This window comes from Agelaius phoeniceus, chromosome Z (genome assembly GCF_051311805.1).
Source record: "Agelaius phoeniceus isolate bAgePho1 chromosome Z, bAgePho1.hap1, whole genome shotgun sequence".
NCBI classification, from domain to species: domain Eukaryota; kingdom Metazoa; phylum Chordata; class Aves; order Passeriformes; family Icteridae; genus Agelaius; species Agelaius phoeniceus.
In genome coordinates, this window is record NC_135303.1 from 91,595,067 (window position 1) to 91,613,061 (window position 17,995).

Genomic DNA, 17,995 nt, shown 5'->3' on the forward strand with positions numbered 1-17,995 from the left:
TTGGGTAGATGGAGTGGGTTGGTCTGCAGTTGGGGTTGGCAAAGTGGTTTCCCAAGCAACTCTGCACAGGACCCCATGGGAGATCCACAAGTTAAATCCTTGAGTGGTCTTGTTTTACTCCTAAACCTTTTTAGTGAGAAAACTCTGTCTTTTGAGAAAGGTTAAATTCTCACCAAAAAAAAAAAAAAAAAAAAAGGTGCAATCACTCTTTAGCCTCTTGCAACAGGTCCTGGTCGTGGCAAGGACTGGGCTCCTGTGCTGGAGAGCTCAGCAGCAGCCAGGATGGAGGGAAAGCAAACCCTTGTCTGCTCCATGCCTCCTCTCCACCTTTTCTTAACCCTTTCTGCTCCTCCTCTGCTCAGTTTTGCAGTCTCCCAGGACCTTTTCTCACACATTTTCCTGCCTGATGGTCCTTTGCATTTCCCAGCCCCAGCTGGATTGGGCTGGTTGGCCCATGCTGTCGTGGATCCCTCTTGGTAAGTGTCCTTAACCTCTGTTGTTTTCTCTCCCTCCCTTTAAAGGCTGCAAAATGTGCCTGCAGGAGAGCTGTGTGTGTGTGGTTTGTGGCTCTTTAATGAACAGAATCTCTTCATTGGCTTGAGGGACTGCACCCAGTGGGGTCAGCAGCAAAGGTGCAGGTTGTGGGGACAAAGAGAGAGTAAGGGGCAGCCCTGTGGGCTGGGAGTCTGTGAAGTGAGGGCACGCCTGCAGGGAAATGTTTGGGTGAGGATTTTGGTACTTGGGGGAAGGATCCAGGTGTCTGTGTGTCTCTTATCACATCCCTGGTGTCCCAGCTGCTCCCAGTGGCTGCCCTGTGTGGAAGTGACACCCCGAGGTGTGGGTGACCCTCAGCTCAGTCAGAGCCACTGGCTGGTGCTGGTTTTCCTCTTTTTTCCTCCCTCTGGAAGGCCTGAGCGGTGCTGTGGAGCTGTTGCCATGCTCCACCCCTCCATGTCCTTTCCCAAATGGTCCAAAGAGCAAATATGTCCCCAAACAAGGAGAGCACCAGGCATGGGCACTTTCTGGGACTTCTTTGAGCAGGACTGATGGAACTGGACAGCCTACCAAACCATATGTCCAGCTCTGGAGCTAAGAGTGGCTGTGGAAACATTCTCTTGTCCTTTTTTCCAGGCTGGAACATGTCTCTAAAAGGCATTCAATAAAACCATTCCTGGGACATCTGTCTTGCTGCAGCTGCTCCCCACCCTGGGTTCCTCCAGTGAAGGAAGGGATTGGGAAACATCCCTGTAACAAATGTGCCCTCCCCAGCTGTGCTTCCTCTGTGTCTCTAGGAGTCCTCATTCTCCTGGTGGCATCTGACTCTTCTTTCAATCTCGCTGCCAGATGGAGGCACTGATACTTCCCACAGGACCTTGGGATTTTTGGAGGCTGTGGGTGCATGAGGAGTCACCCCTCATGACCACTTGCCCAGCTAGCTAGCCAGTTTTGATGTTGCCTCTGCTGAAAACGGGGCATCTGCAGACAAAAGGAAGCTTTCTTCTCTCTTTTTTTTTTTTTTTTGTTTGTTTTATATCAGAGGAGGTGCCTGTGTTTGCCTGCGTGCCCTGGGGCAATGCAGGAGAGGTTTGTGTGGTCCGTTCATGGCTGACCATCACCAGCTGGTGGGAGCTGGTACTTGAGCAGTCTCTCCTGAGGGCCCCAAGCCTCAGTGAGGAGCAGCTGGAGTCTGGAAGGAGCTGTGGGTTCATGGTGAAGCTGCCTGGACGTGGGGTTGGATTCCCATCTGGCAAGGCCTGAACTTGTTTGTACGTGCATAAACCCAAAAAAACTCCAAACTCCTCAGCTTTTAAAGGAGTTGCTTGGCATTTATACTGGGGTGAATAAGATGAGAATCTAGTCTGAGGTGTGTTTTTATCTTAGAAGAGAGAGAGAGAGAAAAAAAAAAAGTTGGCAGCAGAGTAAAGGTATTTTGTTTGCAGGAGGGTTTGGTGGTGAAGCTATCTTTGCAAAGACTATTGGGGTGCACTAATCCCTGCTTTGGCATTTGCAGTTAAACTTGAGCAGGAGCTTTTTAAATCTCAGTCAGCGTCTGAAGGTAATGGGGGTGGTGATGCTTCAGGAGAAGTGTCCATCAAGCCTGGCAGCTTCCACAACCTCCAGGCGGAAAATACCACTCGTTTGCCTGTCAGGATAGGAGCTGTAAATCTCATGCAGATTACCACGCTGCTTGTTTTGGTTTGCTAAATCCACACTTCTCTCCCTTGTAGCCTGGCCTTTAATATTAATATCTTTAATTTCATTTATAAATTCACTTATCAGCTTTCATTAGTCATCCCGTTAATGATCCCAGGCAAGAAATTTGTCATTTGACGTCAGAAGGCAGATTAAGGGACTTCTAAAGCCTTGGGAAACAGCTTCATGCTGCACCAGAATTATAGCAGTTGGCATACGAGGCTAATGCTAGGTGTAATTTGCATCTGCTGCTCAGGGGATGAGTGATTATTTTATATATTTAGCAGAAAACAAGAGAATTTCTTAACCATGAATGGCGCTACGTTTCCTGCAAACTGCAGTATTATGAATCACTGGGCTATAAACACCTTGTTTGCTGGTTTCGTGTCAGCATGGGGGGGATCCTGACAGCTCCCCTCCTTCTTGGCGGGGTTTTCCTCATTGAAATTAAGGGATTCCCTCTGTGCTAGGAGCTGGAAGGGACAGGGCGTGGATTAAGTTTTGCTGTGCCTTTGGTGGCTGAGCTCCCCTGATGGTAGGTGAGGGTGTTTGGGAGGGTTTGGAGATGGGTGCCTAAGGCATGGAATGATGCAGGGAAGAGCCCTCACAATATTTGCTCAAAACGTCTAGAAAAGAGCAGGGTTGGACTGAAAAGGGATGAGATGTAGCAGCTCCAGGCACTGGTCCATTCAGGTCCATCAGGATGAGGCTTTACAGATGCTGGGAGCAAGCAGCGTGTTGGGAGAGAGACCTTATCTTAACCAGCTGTTATTTGTGATATCCCACAAATCTCCTGGGGCTGAGATAAGGAATGAGGAGGCTTCCTGTACAGAGATAGCGGGCTTGGGGTTGTTACAAAGTTGTTTCTTTTTTTATAATGAACGCCTCATTGCATGCAACCCTGTAAAAAATGCCCCCTTCCCTGCAAAACCCATTGGCAGCCCCAAACTCTCCCCTTTGTGCACAGCCTCCTTTGAGATCAAAGGGTTACAGGCAGATCTCCAGGAGCCTGAACAGAGAAAATGTTATCCAGTGTGCACCAAAAGCATTTGGGGAGCTGTTTTTGCTCAGCCCTCCTTGGTCTGAGTGGGAAATTCCTGTGGAAACTGCAGTGGGATGATCCTGACTGGACACCAGATGCCCACCCAGATTCTCCATCAGGAGGGCAGGGGGAGAAAATGAAATGGAAAAGAAGTTGTTGAGATAAAGTCAATTTTAAAAAAGCAAAGGAAAATTGAAGAGTTACACTCTATTTCCCATCACCAGGTTATGTCTGGCTACTTCATGGGAAGTAGGGATTCAATATTTGTAGCAGATGGTCTCTGGGAGCCAGCCAGGGTGTGACACAGCCCAGGGCAGTGTCATGTCCTGTCCCCTGTGCCGGCCCTGCTGAGGCACCTCCAGTGCTGGGGACAGCTCTGGGCCCTCAGGACAAGAGAGACCCTGAGGGGCTGGAGCGTGTGCAGGGCAGGGAACGGAGCTGGGAAGGGGCTGGAGCCCCAGGAGAGGCTGAGGGAGCTGGGCAGGGGCTGAGCCTGGAGCAAAGGAGGCTCAGGGGGGCCCTTGTGGCTCTGCACAGCTCCTGACAGGAGGGGACAGCCGGGGGGATCGGGCTGTGCTCCAGGGAACAGGGACAGGAGCAGAGGGAACGGCCTCAGGCTGGGACAGGGCAGGCTCAGGTTGGATATTAGGGAATTTTTTTTCATGGAAAGGGTCATTAAGCTTAGGAACAGGCTGCCCAGGGCAGTGATGGAGCCCCCATCCCTGGAGGGATTCAGAAGCCGTGTGGATGTGGCACTTGGGGACATGGGTCAGTGGTGGCCTTGGCAGTGCTGGGGAGAGTTTGGACATGATCCTAGAGGTCTTTTCAGTCTAAATGATTTGCTGATTCTCTATTTTCCCGAGTTTATCAAAGCAGCAGCAAAACCTATCTCTATCCTTAATCTGCTGCTCAGCTCTGCCTGCCTCCCTCCTGCAGTATATTGACCAGTGGTGGCCACACTCTTGCCTCCAAGGCTTTTCTTTCAAACTGTGAGCTGAAAATTGGAGTGTGGCATGGATATTGGGCCCCAAGGCAAGGAATGTCCAGTCCCCACAGCACCAGGGGAGTGCATGGGTGAGCAGTGGGTGGTGGGCCAGCAGCTCAGCTGGTGGCAGTTCTATTGAACTGGGTTGCCAGGGACTAGAAAACAAGAATATCTGGTTTTGATGATGATGATTATTTTCCAGTTCACTGGCTGAAAATTTATTTTCCTGGGTTTATATTGTCCTTGAGTTTTTCAACAAAATGAGAGGGTGGGGAGAGGCTTTTAAATGGTTCATTTGAAGGGAGATGAAATAGGCCACAGCCCCAGAAGTGAAATTCTATATTATGACAAAAAATGAAACAGCACCAGCTGGATGGAGGGAATAAAACCAATTCATCATGATTTTTAAATTGGGTTTTTCATACACAAATGTTTGACTTTGACATAATTTCTAAAGTATCTTAGAGGTGGGTTAGGTGTTTTGGGAAGCATGTAATGGTCAGGAATAGACTGCCTTTGTTTTCTTGCACTGTGAAACCATCAAATTTATCTAATCAACAGAAAGTGCTTTACTAATGCCTGAGATGAGTCTTGCAAAGGCGTGGGAGGTCACAAAATGAGGAAGGCCATGTCAGCCCCTGCTCCTCCCTCCTCCTCACCTCCATTGGCATCAAGGATGAGTTTCCAGGCTGGGGAAGGGCCAGAGGTCATTTCCAACATGACAGTGAGAGTGGAAATCCTGACCAGGATGTGTCACCACTGCTCTGCTCCTCACTGGTCTCACCCAGCTCGGTCTCTGCTGCTCTGCTCTGAGGTGGGGCAGCCTCACCTCAAGTGCTGAGGGCACTTTTGGGTGCCACAGCATAAAAAAAGACATTGAACTGTAAGAGAGCATCCAAAGAAAGCCACAGGGAGGTGATGGGCCTTGAGGGGAAGCTGAGTGAGGACCAGCTGAGGGCACTGGGTCTGCTCAGTTGGAGGAGATTGAGGGGAGACCTCATTGCTGTCTTCAACATCCTTGTGAGGGGGAGAGGAGGGGCAGGTACTGATATTTCCTCTCTGGTGACAGGGACAGGACCCAGGGAATGGCTGGAGCTGTGTTAGGGCTGAGGTCTGGATATCAGGGAAAGGCTCTTCCCCAAGAATGTGCTGGGCACTGCCCAGGCTCCCCAGGGAATGGGCACATTCCCAAGGCTGCCAGAGCTCCAGGAGGGTTTGGACAGCACAGCCAGGGATGCACAGGGTGGGATTGTTGGGGGTCTGTGCAGAGACCTGAACACCATGACCCTCGTGGGTTCCCATCCCACTCAGGATATTCTGTGATTCTCTGCCATCCTGCAGGTGCAAACAGCACCTTCTCCATGGCCTCGTTTGCTGTGGGCAGGAAAAGCTGTCTGGCAGGTGTGATTACAAACTTGCCAGTGGAAATCCTGGGTGCTCTGCCACAGGAGACCACAGAGGCACCTTGGGGGCCAGGATGTGTCACCTGCAGGGAGAGTAATGCACTGCCAGGTCCAGATGGCTGTGGTGCTTCCCAGGTGCTCCTTCTGGATGGTGCAGGGGTGTCCTGGGAAAGGAAAATATTGCCAGGAGGTAGTCACAGGATAAGAAAAATAGGGTGTGTGTCAGGGGGAAGGAAGGCATGTTCCCTTGGACAGGAAGCGGTTCCTCCTGAGAGGGTTTGGGATGCCGGGTATGTTTGCTTGGTGTTCTCTCTGTTCTTCCTGCAACAAGTGATTTTTAGCCCCTTTAGGAAAATCCAGGGCCAAACCTCAATATCTGGGAAGCTCAGGGCAGTTTTTGGGGTGTGTTGCAGTGGTTCATTGTGGTTTAACCCCATCCAGCCCCTCACAGCCCCTCACTCAATCCCCCACCAGCAGGATCAGGGAGAGAATCAGAATGGTAAAAGCTGGAAAACTTCTGAGGGGATTGAGATAAAGGCAGTTTAATAGGCACAGCAAAAAGTGCACATGAGGAAAGCAAAACCAAAGAATTAATTCAGTGCTTCCCACAGCCAGGCAGGTGTTCAGCCATCTCCAGAGAGCAGGGCTTCCTCCCACATGACAGTGGCTTGGGAACACAAACACCATCACTCCAAACATCCCTCCCTTCCTCCTTCTTCCCCTCACTTTATATTATCTTCACCACTGTGGCCACACAAAAAGCAGCAAAGGCCTTGGCTCTGTGCAAGCCTGGCTCAGCAATAACAAAAACATCTCTGTGATATCAACCCTGTGTTCAGCAAAAACCCAAAACACAGACCTCTAACAGCTACTGTGTAGGAAATTAACTCTACCCCAGCCCAAACCAGCACACTCAAGCATCATGCAGACCTTGTGGGACCCCTGTCCTTGCCCTGGGATTCCTTATCCACAGCCCAGCATTTCTCACTGTTTCCTGTGAGAAACTGAGCCATGAGGGAGATCTTTTCCCCCTGGGCTGGCCTTGGCACTGTCAGACTCAGGCCCATCCTCTCTCTCTCTGCAGACTCAACTTCTGCTGCTCCTCAGCAAATGTCTTCTGAGCCTGGTTGTGTGCTGCATGAGTAGCCTGAGAATCCATCTGAGCTGGAAGGGACCCACAAATCAAATGGGATCATCAAATCCACACCCTGGCCCTGCACAGACCCCCAGCAATCCCACCCTGAGCATCCCTGGCAGTGCTGCCCAAAGGCTCCTGGAGCTCTGGCAGCCTCGGGGCCGTGCCCATTCCCTGGGGAGCCTGGGCAGTGCCAGCACCCTCTGGGGAAGAGCCTTTCCCTGATACCCAAACTAGCCCTCCTCCTAGCCAGCACCACTCTTGGCATTACCTTCACTAGACTTCTCCACCTTCACCTGTCTCATTTCCCACCATGTGTTACAGTACCTGCTCTGCTTTCCCTTGTGGATGCAAGGAGTTGCTCCTTCCTCACATTCCTCTTCCAAGCACCAACATCTCCCTCGTGGCTGGTGCTGGCTCTGGGACCCAAACCTGCTGAAAACATTGAGATGCTTCAGCACTGGCCTGGTGTTGCTGTAGGGGAGGGTAAGGAACTGCTCTCCATGTGTCCTGAGCTCCCTGAGAGCTCCGTGTGGGCTGAAGGATGAGGAGGCTGAAGGGATGAGGAGGCTGAAGAGCAAGCCCTGTCCTCTGGCTGCTGCTGTGGGGGATGGCTGTGATGGATGGTGTAATAAGTGGTGTTGGGAGCACAGAGCTGGGCAGATCTCTCTCATAACTGGCTTTAAAGAGCAGCCACGTTCATTATTTGGCCAGGAGAAAGGAACATCGTGGTGTGGTGCCAAGTGGGCTCTCGGCACACATCCCTCTTCCAGTTTCACTTCCAGAAAACACTGCTTTTGGTGGGGGTGGTGGTTTTGATGGATGCTGTGCAGGAAGTCCCTGTGCTGAAGGGCTGGTGCTCTTTCACAGAACAGGGAGCACTGGTGCCTCTCCTCTTTTTGCTGCAATGGCACAACTGGTCACAGCTTTCTGGCCCCATGATGGGAGTGGAGCAGCAGCAAGGGGTCCTTCCTAATGCCCTGCAATTTAAATGGGAAACAGGGATGGAGATGCTCTGCAGAAACCCGACTGGCTGGCAGCATTCCCTGCAGGTAGAGGTGACATCCAGGCCAGCACGAGGGGCAGAGGGCATCAGAGAGGTGCCAGGGCCTGGCAGCAGGGTGGTGCAGGGCAGGAGAGATGCACCAGGGCACCCAACAACCCCTGCTTGGAGCTGCCACCTCTGCAGATGCCCTGGGAGCCCTTTTTGAATGCAGCCTGATGGAGGTAAGTTTAATGGAGCTGGTGGGTGTGCAGAGGGGCACCCTGCCCCTGAGCCAGAGTGCCCCTCCCAGTCCATAACAATCCCAGATCCTGTTTGCTGTTGGGGTTTTTTCACCCCCAAAAGAGAACAAGCCCTTTTCTAGTGATGCCATGACGTGCACACTTTGCATCACGCCAGGGAGCTGCAGCTTTGGGAAAGCCAACAAATATAATGAGACTTCGAGATTAAAAGGAAAAAAAAGGAAAGAAAGAAAGAAAGAAATGAAAGAGATGAAAGCCCAGAGCACAACAGCATGGTGGAAATGTGAAGTGTTTGCCAAAGTTCAGGCACCAAAAAGCCAATGAAAAGTGATTTGTTGTTATCAACACCCGTGGTGAGTGGTGTGCTCCCCACATCTGAGTTGGGGTTGGGTGGGGTGCAGCCCATCAGCTGTAGGAGTTGCTTTTTCTGTCTGTCAGGGGACACAACCTGCCTGGGGGAGAAAGGTATTTATATATATTATATATTTATATATATTATTATTATAATTTTAAGCCTGCAAAGAGCAGGGCTTAAAATTCCTGGGAAGTTTTCATCTGTGGGGGAGATTTTAGCTGAGCTCTGTGGTGGAAGTGCTGGGTGATAGGGGAGGAGGCAGGGTAACACACAGAGAGAAGCTCAGGAAGTTCTTAGGGCAGCAGGTGATGGACCAGAATGTCAGGGAAAAACAGCAACACAGAGAGAAATCCCACACTGGTCTGGGGCAGCTTGGTGATGGTCAGGAGCACTGTGGGTCTCCACCTCCAGGCTGGCGTGGAGGAGGTTGTTGGCTGGTTCCTGCAAAATTGAGAGGAAAGGAGACCTTGGTCCAGCCTGCTGAGCTGCTCTGCAGGGCTGGGCACCTTTCTGAATGAGCCACCCCTTGTCTTTGAGAAAATGGGGCATTCAGGAGCATGTCTGAGCTCAGGGTCCCAGAGGAAGTTTGCCCTCCGCACAGCTTTTGTTGTTGCTGTAAAAAGTAGGGGTGAGCCCACTTCAAAACCATTTAATCATAGAATCCTTAAAGTTGGGGAAAATCCTCCAGGATCATGGAGTCCAACAATTCCCCCAGCACTGCCAAGGCCACCACTGACCCATGTCCCCAAGTGCCACATCCACAGGGCATTCAAACCCCTCCGGGGATGGGGACTCCAACACTGCCCTGGGCAGCCCATTCTAAAGTCTGACCTGAAAATTTCTTCCTTCAGTGAAGAAATATTTTCTTAACATCCAATTTAAACCTCCTCTGTCGCAACCTGAGGCTGTTTGCTCCCATTCTGAATGTACAAAAAAGTCAGGAATTAGGATTTTGTCCACCAGCTTCCTGGGTGAGGGTATTCAGGGCTTGGGGACAGCCAGCAGACACCTCTTCAGGGCTTGATGTTTGCAGACCTGCCAAATGTTGGGCAGCTTCTGAACCAGCCCAGAGCTCCTAACTGGGGGCTCAGATTGATTTGCTTGCTCAAAATGCGTTTTCTGAATGGAGGGGAAGGGTTAGATGCTTTGTAGTCCATCGCTCTCAAAAGCACCAGAAAGATTTTAGAAATTCAGTGTGTGGCTCATCAGATGTTCTAGAGGTGCCAGCCTTTAATTAACATCACTGAGAAGTTCAGATCCCAAATTTAATTCCTTTTTGTATATAACTGGGAGTTCTGAGGTGTCAACAGGTTTTGTGTCTCAAACAGATGTTACTTTTTTCCCCTCAGAGCTGGGTTTAATCTGAAATACTGCTTTGTAATTGCTGCTCCTCTCTCCTCTGCTTGATAACTGCCAGAACCCCCATCCAGTGGATATTACATGGGTTAGTGTTATTTGTGCTCTTTTATTTCCACCCAGGCAGAAGTCTTCTCCTGGGTTCAGCAGTTAGCACTGGGGGGGAAAAAACCCTTGTAATCTTTTTCTGCTCTCTAAAGGTCCAGTTACATTGTGAACTGACAGTATAAGTGGAAAATCGAGGATTATTTTCATTATGGTTTTTGATCTGTCCCAGCTGTCCCATAAAGAGTTGAGTAGGAAGAACATTTTCAGGAAGGAAATTTTTTTATGCTGAGGGGGGTGGGCAGGCCCTGGCTCAGGGTGCCCAGAGCAGCTGTGGCTGCCCCTGGATCCCTGGCAGTGTCCCAGGCCAGGCTGGATGGGGCTTGGAACAACCTGGGATAGTGGAAGGTGTCCCTGCACATGGCAGGGGGTGGAGCTGGATGAGCTTTAAATGTCCCTTCCAAACCAAACCCTTTTGGGACTCTGTGACCCAAACCACCATGGGTGTGGTCCGAGGCCAAATATCTGTGCCCAGCACCTGGAGCAGAACCCAGCTCTTCCCAAAGTGCTCCTGGTTTCCCAAACATCCTCGTGTGGGTTCAGGTGGGTGTGGGCACAGCATGCTGACCCCCAGCTCTGCAGATCCCCATCAGAATCTCTGGGAATGGAGATTCCTAAGGCTGAGCAAGAGCTTTGGATCTCTTACCTTCATTTCTCCACCTGCACAATGCACCAGTGACTGTCTTGCAAGCCACTGGGTGTAAAATTCAGGGAACAGGGAAATGCAGGTGATTCTGTTCCTTTGCATGTAAAATTCATGGGTAAATGTAAATGTGGGTGAGAAAAGCAGATTTCTGTCTCATATCCTCCTTTCTGTGGTCACTCTTGAGGAAATGTGTTACAGGAGATGTCTGGAGGATTGTATTTAGACATAAAACCTTGATCAGATGTCTCTGCTTTCTTCAGGAAACAGATTTGGAAATGAAACAGAAAACTGACAAAGCTGAGATTTTTGAATGAAAAATGAAAACCTCAATTCTTTCTTAATGTCAAAGACATGAATAAATCTTACTTTTTAAATAATAGCTTTAACATTATTTGGTTAAAATCCAAGGGGAGGCACTTTCCCAAGGTCACTCACTACAGCAGTGGGAAGAGAGATTCACACCCCTTCTCTAATGAAATCTGCTTAAAAATACTGATCTGGGGGAAAACCCATCTGCTGGCACTACCTGTACAACTTCTTTATCTGGCTGCTCTGATCAACAGGTTTTCTTTCCCTGACAGACCTTGACAAAATTTTCGAGTCCAACAGCAATGTTTTTTTCAATGCCACCTGAGAGAGGGCTGTGGGGATTTGTGGCCACTTCTTCATAGCAGGGGATTTGTCAAAGTGAATCAGATCTGGAGTCACTGAGAGGGAATTAATGTGAAATGCCTTGATGTTGGTTTTGCAGTTGCTTTAATAGGCACAACTGCACTATTAAACTCATCAGCCTGTGTTTAGCTGTTATTTGTATTTGAGGGGAATAAATGTTTTTCTTTAGGAAGGGTGAATTCTACAGAGTAAAAGAGCTATTACAAACCTCCCAAATGCCTCAGCAATAACAATGTGAGAACTCACAGCCTGAAACCCAGATTCCTTGTGCTGTGGTAGTGCCTCCAAGTCCTGTTTCACCCTCTTCCCCGTGTCCTTTTCTTCACCCCAAGAGAATTTTCGAAGTATCTCTGAAACCCTGGTGCTGCTCACACACCTTCCACTCTCCCAGGCTGCTCCAAGCCCCATCCAACCTGGCCTTGGATACTTCCAGGGATGAGTTAGCCACCCTGTGCCAGGGCCTCAGCACCCTCTGAGATGTGGATCTAGAGGAAGTTTCAGCCTGGACTATTCTGGTGTAAACTCTGGCGCAAAACTCTGGTACAGACATGAGCTGTCTGCACCCTTGGGTTGGAGTTTGTTGTGCTAAAGGGTGCAGGAAAAACCATTTTCTGATAACTTTGTAGGTCTCCTTTGCCCAAGGGTGAGAGCAGCCAGCCCATTCAGCTGCACGAGCAGGGAGCTGTGAGCTGTGGTTTTGGCTGTGCTGCAGTGGGTCAGGATGGTGTCATGAATGATGATGGGGAGGAGATCTCTGCTGATCATGACTCCTCCAATGCCCAGAGTCCAGCAACAGGGAGGCTCTTGTAGCATCCTTGGATCCTCTGAGTCCTCTTTGTGGTGGGCAGTGGGTTAAAAAACCTTTAACCTCTCTCACAAAGTGAGTGCAGAATCATACCTGGGGGAGAGGGCTCGAAGCTGAGGCAGAACAACCTAGCTGAAATATATTTCTTGCTCTGGGGAATTTTTTGGTAGGGTTTTTTGTGCATTTTTTTCCTCCCTTTCCTCTTGGCTCTATCTTTCAAATTGCAGCTCATGAAGATTTGTCACAGGTCAGGAAGACTTAAGCCACGATTTGCAGAAGATGAATGGAATTTTAAAATCAATTTAGTGGTCCCCAGTGTCAGTGGGGTGCCAATCACCACAAGCTGGCACTGCCCAGTTCCTCTGCTGCTATCATTAGGAGGCGAGAGCAGCATTCATTACAGAGAGGCTGAGCCTGGCTGCCTGCTAATGGAATTGAGCTGCCTGACCTTAATGTGTGCCTGATATTTAATTTGAAATTTCTGTGGACACCAGCAGGCTGCATCAGAAACAATACAGGCCCAGCAATGCAAAGCCTTAGCACTGAGAAGACAGCAAAGTAAATTAAATTTGGTAGTTAGTAAAAAATCCTTGAGGCCTGGAGGTCACATGTGGAAGCGAAAAAAAAGTGCATTTTTCTTTCCACTTGGCAGCTGGACAGGTTCCTGGTAGGATCTTGTGTGCTGCAGGGAGGAGTGTGGTGCACATTGTTTGTCCTGGACTGGTGGGAAATTTTGGGATGCTCTCGGCCCCACTTGGATGGGCCCTCACAATGAGAAAGGGATTGAGGGGCTGGAGGGTGTGCAGGGCAGGGAACGGAGCTGGGAAGGGGCTGGAGCCCCAGGAGAGGCTGAGGGAGCTGGGCAGGGGCTGAGCCTGGAGCAAAGGAGGCTCAGGGGGGCCCTTGTGGCTCTGCACAGCTCCTGACAGGAGGGGACAGCCGGGGGGGTCGGGCTGTGCTCCCAGGGAACAGGGACAGGAGCAGAGGGAACGGCCTCAGGCTGGGCCAGGGCAGGCTCAGGTTGGACATCAGAGAAAATCCCTCCATGGAAAGGCTTGCCCAACCCTGGCACAGCTGCTCAGGGCAGTGGTGGAGTCCTGGAGGGTTTAAAAGCCACATGGATGTGGCACTTTGGGGACATGGGACAGTGGTGGCCTTAGCAGTGCTGGGGAATGGTTGGCCTCAGTGACCTTAGAGGGCTTTTCCAACCTAAATGATTCTGTGTTTCTAGCCTCACCTTCCCCCTCCTGGTCTCTTTGAGGTGCTCAGGGTCTGTCACCCCGAGGCCCTCACCTCTGGGGCCTCTCCTGATGCACCCATCACCTCATGGCCCCTCATGGCCCCTCATGGCCCCTCATGGCACATTGTGGCACCTCATGGCCCCTCATGGCCCCTCATGGCGCCTCATGGCCCCTCATTCATGGCGCCTCATGGCCCCTCATGGCCCCTCATGGCCCCTCATGGCTCCTCATGACGCCTCATGGCACCTCGTGGCACCTCATGGCGCCTCACGGCACCTCATGGCGTCTTCCTCACTGCAGTTTGGCTCCCTGTGGTCCCCATCTGGCCTTGGGGCTGTCGCCTCTAAAAATCCATGTTTGCCAGAGTGGATCTGGGATGTGGTCACCCCTCATCCTCGGTGCCTGGCTGCAGGCCTTGCTCCATGGGGCCTGCAGGCAGATGCATGGGGTATGACACACCTGGATCTGCTCTGGGATCCTTCCTTGGGGAGGCTGTCCACAGCTGGGAACATCTGTGCATCTGGGTCACAAGCTAGGCTGGCTGGAGAAGGTTTTCTTCTCCTCCTGTGGGATTTTCAAGACACACAAACCTCTGCCTTTCTCTCTGGGCTTTGGGCTTCAGCTGGGCCCCAGCGCTGACAAGTGTCTGCTCTGCAAGTGCCAAAGATAACAGGTATGAGTAGGTCTGCAGTGACCACAGGTTTATTGCCTGTTCCCCTCTCTTCCCTTTCCCCCTTGGAGCAGCAGGACAGGCAGGGTTCTCAGCATAAGGTCCTTGCCAGAAGAAAATAAAGCTGGAGAATGAGCCATTCCAGCTGTTTGGCTCCTCAGTCTGGAGCAGATGAAGGTGTCTCTCTGGGGCCAGGAGGAAGGAAGTTCTGGGCTGGCACAGGGCCAGATAAAATATTCCTGGTATTCTACTTGGATGTTAGGAAAAAAATTCTTCTCTTATAGGGTTGCTCAGGGAAGTGGTGGAGTCACCATCCCTGAAAGTGTCCAAAAAAAGGACACTTGGGGACTGTGGCACATGGGGACATGGTTTAGTGGTGGCCTTGGCAGTGCTGGGGGAATGGCTGGACTCAGTGATCTCAGAGGTCTTTTCCAACCTAAACAATTCCATGACTCTACAAAAGATCAGATTACTATTTCCTAAATGCCTCAGGAAATCTAGGGCCATGACACTGTAATAGGTCCTTTGGGAAGGAAATCTCTCCATAAGGAGCAGGGGTGAGATACATGGATAAAAGCTGAGCTGATAAAAGCCGAGCTGTTAAAAGCTGAGCTATCTTACAGTCTGTAAATGTGCTGCCCACCTCCGTGGGGCTGACCCAGTGCCCTCCAGATGCATCTTCCCACTCCTGGTCGTGTGTGTCCATGGTTTGCACGGCAGAAAATTGCCTGCTGCTGGGAAAAAAGAGTGCATGTAAGCCAAAAATAGGATATTTAGGCTGCTCCTGGTAGAAGCACAGCCCTGTTTGTGTTTGGGTCACCTTACCAGCAGTGGTAACACACTTATTGTCATAGTGTCACATATTGTCACCCTGGGAGGGTGATATCTGAAAATCATGGAATCATGGAATGGTTTTGGAATGGAACTTAAAGCTTATCTAGTTCCAGCCCCTGCCACAGGCAGGGACACCTTCCACCAGGCCAGTTTACTCAAAGTCTCATCCTAACTGCCCTTGAACATGAGGGGATGAACAGAAAATGCTCTGCAGGCCTGTGGGAGGCCTTGGCTGGTCAAAGGGGGAAAAGTGGCTTTGATCCTCAAAGCATCAGCAAGAGGGAGTGGGAAGGGAACAGCATGGCAGCAGCCTGCCCTTGTACAAACATTTTTCCATGGGACACATGCAGAGAGGGAATCTGACCCTGGATCCACCACCCACCCACTGGTTCTGCTGGCCAGGACAGCTCTGCCCCCTGCCCCATCCCCATCCTCTCTGTAAAACAGGGTGCAGTCACCAGCCCTGGTTCTCACTGCACTTTGCCACCCTCCCTCTGTGCCATTTAAGCAGAGAAACAGCTAATTTGTGTGTGCTGTGGTTTGCCATGGCACGAAAAGCCTGCAGAGGAACCGAAATCAAACAAATTTCAGATGGTCTCGCAAATGAAGCTGAAAGGTCACAACAGTATCAAGCTGGAGGTTGCGTGTGGTGCTGCAAGCCTCTGCTAAATATCAGCCAGAGATTAGTCCATCCTCTCTGAAAGGCCAAGAGCCACACAGGCTCTGAGTTCCTCCTGCCACACGTCCAGGCTCACAGCATCTAAAAATGGCACACACCCCTGTGGAAGAGAGACACAACTCCAGGGACAGAAAATTCAAGGGAGAGCATCAGGCCGGGGAGGTGTGTGAAAGTGAGTTTGGAAAATCCTTAGATATTTTTTTTTTTTCCCTCGAAGCCAAAAGGAACTTGTAGATCATGTGGCTAGTGCTAATTAATCTGGCCCTGTGCCGAGCATTGTCATGGCAGTTTAATCAGCAGCTGTGAAAGGGAGCGCTGTCCCTCTGCCAGCCTCCAGCCCCAGCTCTGGGGACAGCAAGGGACATCTCTCTGCTGGGCACATCAACCCCTCCTGCATCTTTTTGAGAATCTTTTGAAGGTCTTTTGGAGGCTTCATCTGACATCAGAGTTGTCAGTGCAGGAGCTGTGCCGGCCAGGAATTTCATCTGGGAAAAGCAGTGTCAAACATGAGTTTAACCGGAGGTCCAGCCCTCGTGGAAAGAGCTCAGCAGGGCTGCAGGCTTCTCCCCAAGGCCACCAACCTTCTCCTCATAGCATTGCTCTAATTTAATCCCTTGGCTCTGTCAGGGATGGATGGTCTCACTTCATTCATTCCATCACCATCCAGTTTCTGCTGCCTTATACTGGATCTCTCACAAACTCCAGAGAGCTGGAGTTTGAGGAGCAGCTGAGCCTCACACCTACTAAACCCACTAAAAGCCCATTTAGAAACCCTGCTAACATGAAATAACCCACTGGTATTAGAGTAATATCCTCTGATATGTGGTGGGTAGTGATTAGTCCTGAAAACTTGTGGAATGGATGCATCAGTTAAAATAAAAAGTGCCTGGTGCCCAGGGTGCAGAAATGCCACAGCATCCCACCTTCCTCCCTGCCGTGTGACAGCTCATGGGCTCCAGTCATTGCCACTCTTTGTATTTATGGGGCACTTAACCAGCCCCTTAAACAACAATTTGCAGGTTATTCTTAACCCTTTAACAAAAACCCTCTTATTTTGTCGTCTCGTTTAAGAGCACTGCCTGCAGCCCTGAGAGTCAAATTCTTTCTAAATGTCAATTTCATTTCTCAACAGCAAGGCTGGCTTTGGAAAACAAGATAATGGTGGCAACCTGGTGCTGTTAATGGAATATAGCAAGGGGATTTTGCTGGTCCAGCAGGGCAGAGGGCTGTGCAGTCCCCCTGTACCTGCTGTGCTTTCTGGTTATGCTGAGTGGCAGCGTGGAGTTTCCAAGGTAATAAAAACAACATCCACGTGAGAGAGGAAAAATGTTTCTGTCTGAGCAGGCTCGGCTAAACCACTGTCAGGAATGCTAAAAATCATAGTGGGAGGTCAGCTCAGGTCCTGGAAGGGCACACAGCGGGAGGATGCAGCTCTTTGGAAGGAAATGGTAAAGGGAGATACACTCATCTGCCATTGTATTTGCAACCCTGCCTCAAGGTGAGTTGAGATGACCTGGTTTGGCTTGTCTTCTGGTGAGAAGAATGTTTTTCTCCGAGCAGCTTTCCCTGCTCCCCAGTGCTCCCACCCCGTGAGGTGCCCAGCCGTGGGGTTGGTGCAGGGCAAGGATGTTGGACCCAGACCAGTTTCCCAGCCCGTGATGCTCAGTTTGGCTCTGCCTGATCTGATTTTATGGAGAGCAGACTGCTGAAATTCGTGTTTAGCTCAAAGGAGGGAGCAGACTTAGCTGACAGGGTCCCTTTCCTCCTCGCCTGCTCATTCCTCATGAAACCAGGGGTTGCTGCTTTGCTTTGTGTGGGTCTCCCTTGTCACCCAGCTTGGTTCATCCTGGATTTGTTGGTAGTTCCTGTGTCTTTAATGTGTGCATGAATAGGTCTTTTGGCTCTGCAACAGCTTTTCTGTTTGAGGTGGCTGGGTCTGCTTCCTCAGATGAGTTCAATTACTCGATTGACTTTAATTTTAAAATAAAAAATAAAAGGCATTCATTGATGGCAAGCGCAGGGAGTGCAGACCCACCGCTGTGTTTTTCCTGCAGGGAGACTGAAGCCAGCTTGCATGGATTTGCACAGACGTTCCTGGCATGAGCCTGATGTTGAGCAAACGCTTCCCAATCGTGGAGCATGCCTGGTGTTTCCTCCAAAGACCCAGCTGTGGGATCTGGGTTATGTCTCCTGTGAATGAGGGGTGGGGAGGCCTCACTGTGGCTGGAGGTAGCTTTGGATCATAGACTCACAGGATGGTTTGGGTTTCCCCCCTCCTTCCCAGGAAAGGGGAATGTGGGTCTGAGAGGACGATAAGAAGGTGTTGTCCATCATGGAGAGGAGAGGAAAAGGCCCTGGGGACACCTCATCACAGAATGGTAGGGACCTTAAAGCTCAGCCAGTTCCAACCCCCTGCCCTGGGCAGGGACACCTTCCACTGTCCCAGGTGGCTCCAAGCCCCTTCCAACCTGGCCTTGGGCAGTCTCAGGGATCCAGGGGCAGCCACAGCTGCTCTGGGCACCCTGGGCCAGGGCCTGCCCACCCTCCCAGCCGGCAAATTCTCCCTAGTATCTACCCTACATCTGACTTCTTCCAGCTTAAACCATTCCCCCCTGTCCTGTCCCTCCAT

At 50.7% G+C, this 17,995-nt stretch overlaps 1 protein-coding gene across 4 annotated transcripts in view; it reads left to right on the forward strand.

Moving 5' to 3' along the window:
• The window catches only part of ARK2C (arkadia (RNF111) C-terminal like ring finger ubiquitin ligase 2C), a 55,550-nt gene that overhangs the window by 5,358 nt on the left and 32,197 nt on the right, over positions 1 to 17,995 (forward strand). Inside the window, exon 1 of one of the 4 annotated variants that reach the window (XM_077171368.1) lies at positions 356 to 476. The exons of 2 other annotated variants lie outside the window; for them this stretch is intronic. In XM_077171368.1, coding sequence (XP_077027483.1) covers positions 407 to 476 — 70 coding nt within the window. In that variant the 5' untranslated portion in view covers positions 356 to 406. Of the gene's footprint in view, positions 1 to 355; positions 477 to 17,995 lie in introns of those variants that run through there. One more of the 4 variants, XM_077171370.1, reaches the window with a different exon arrangement.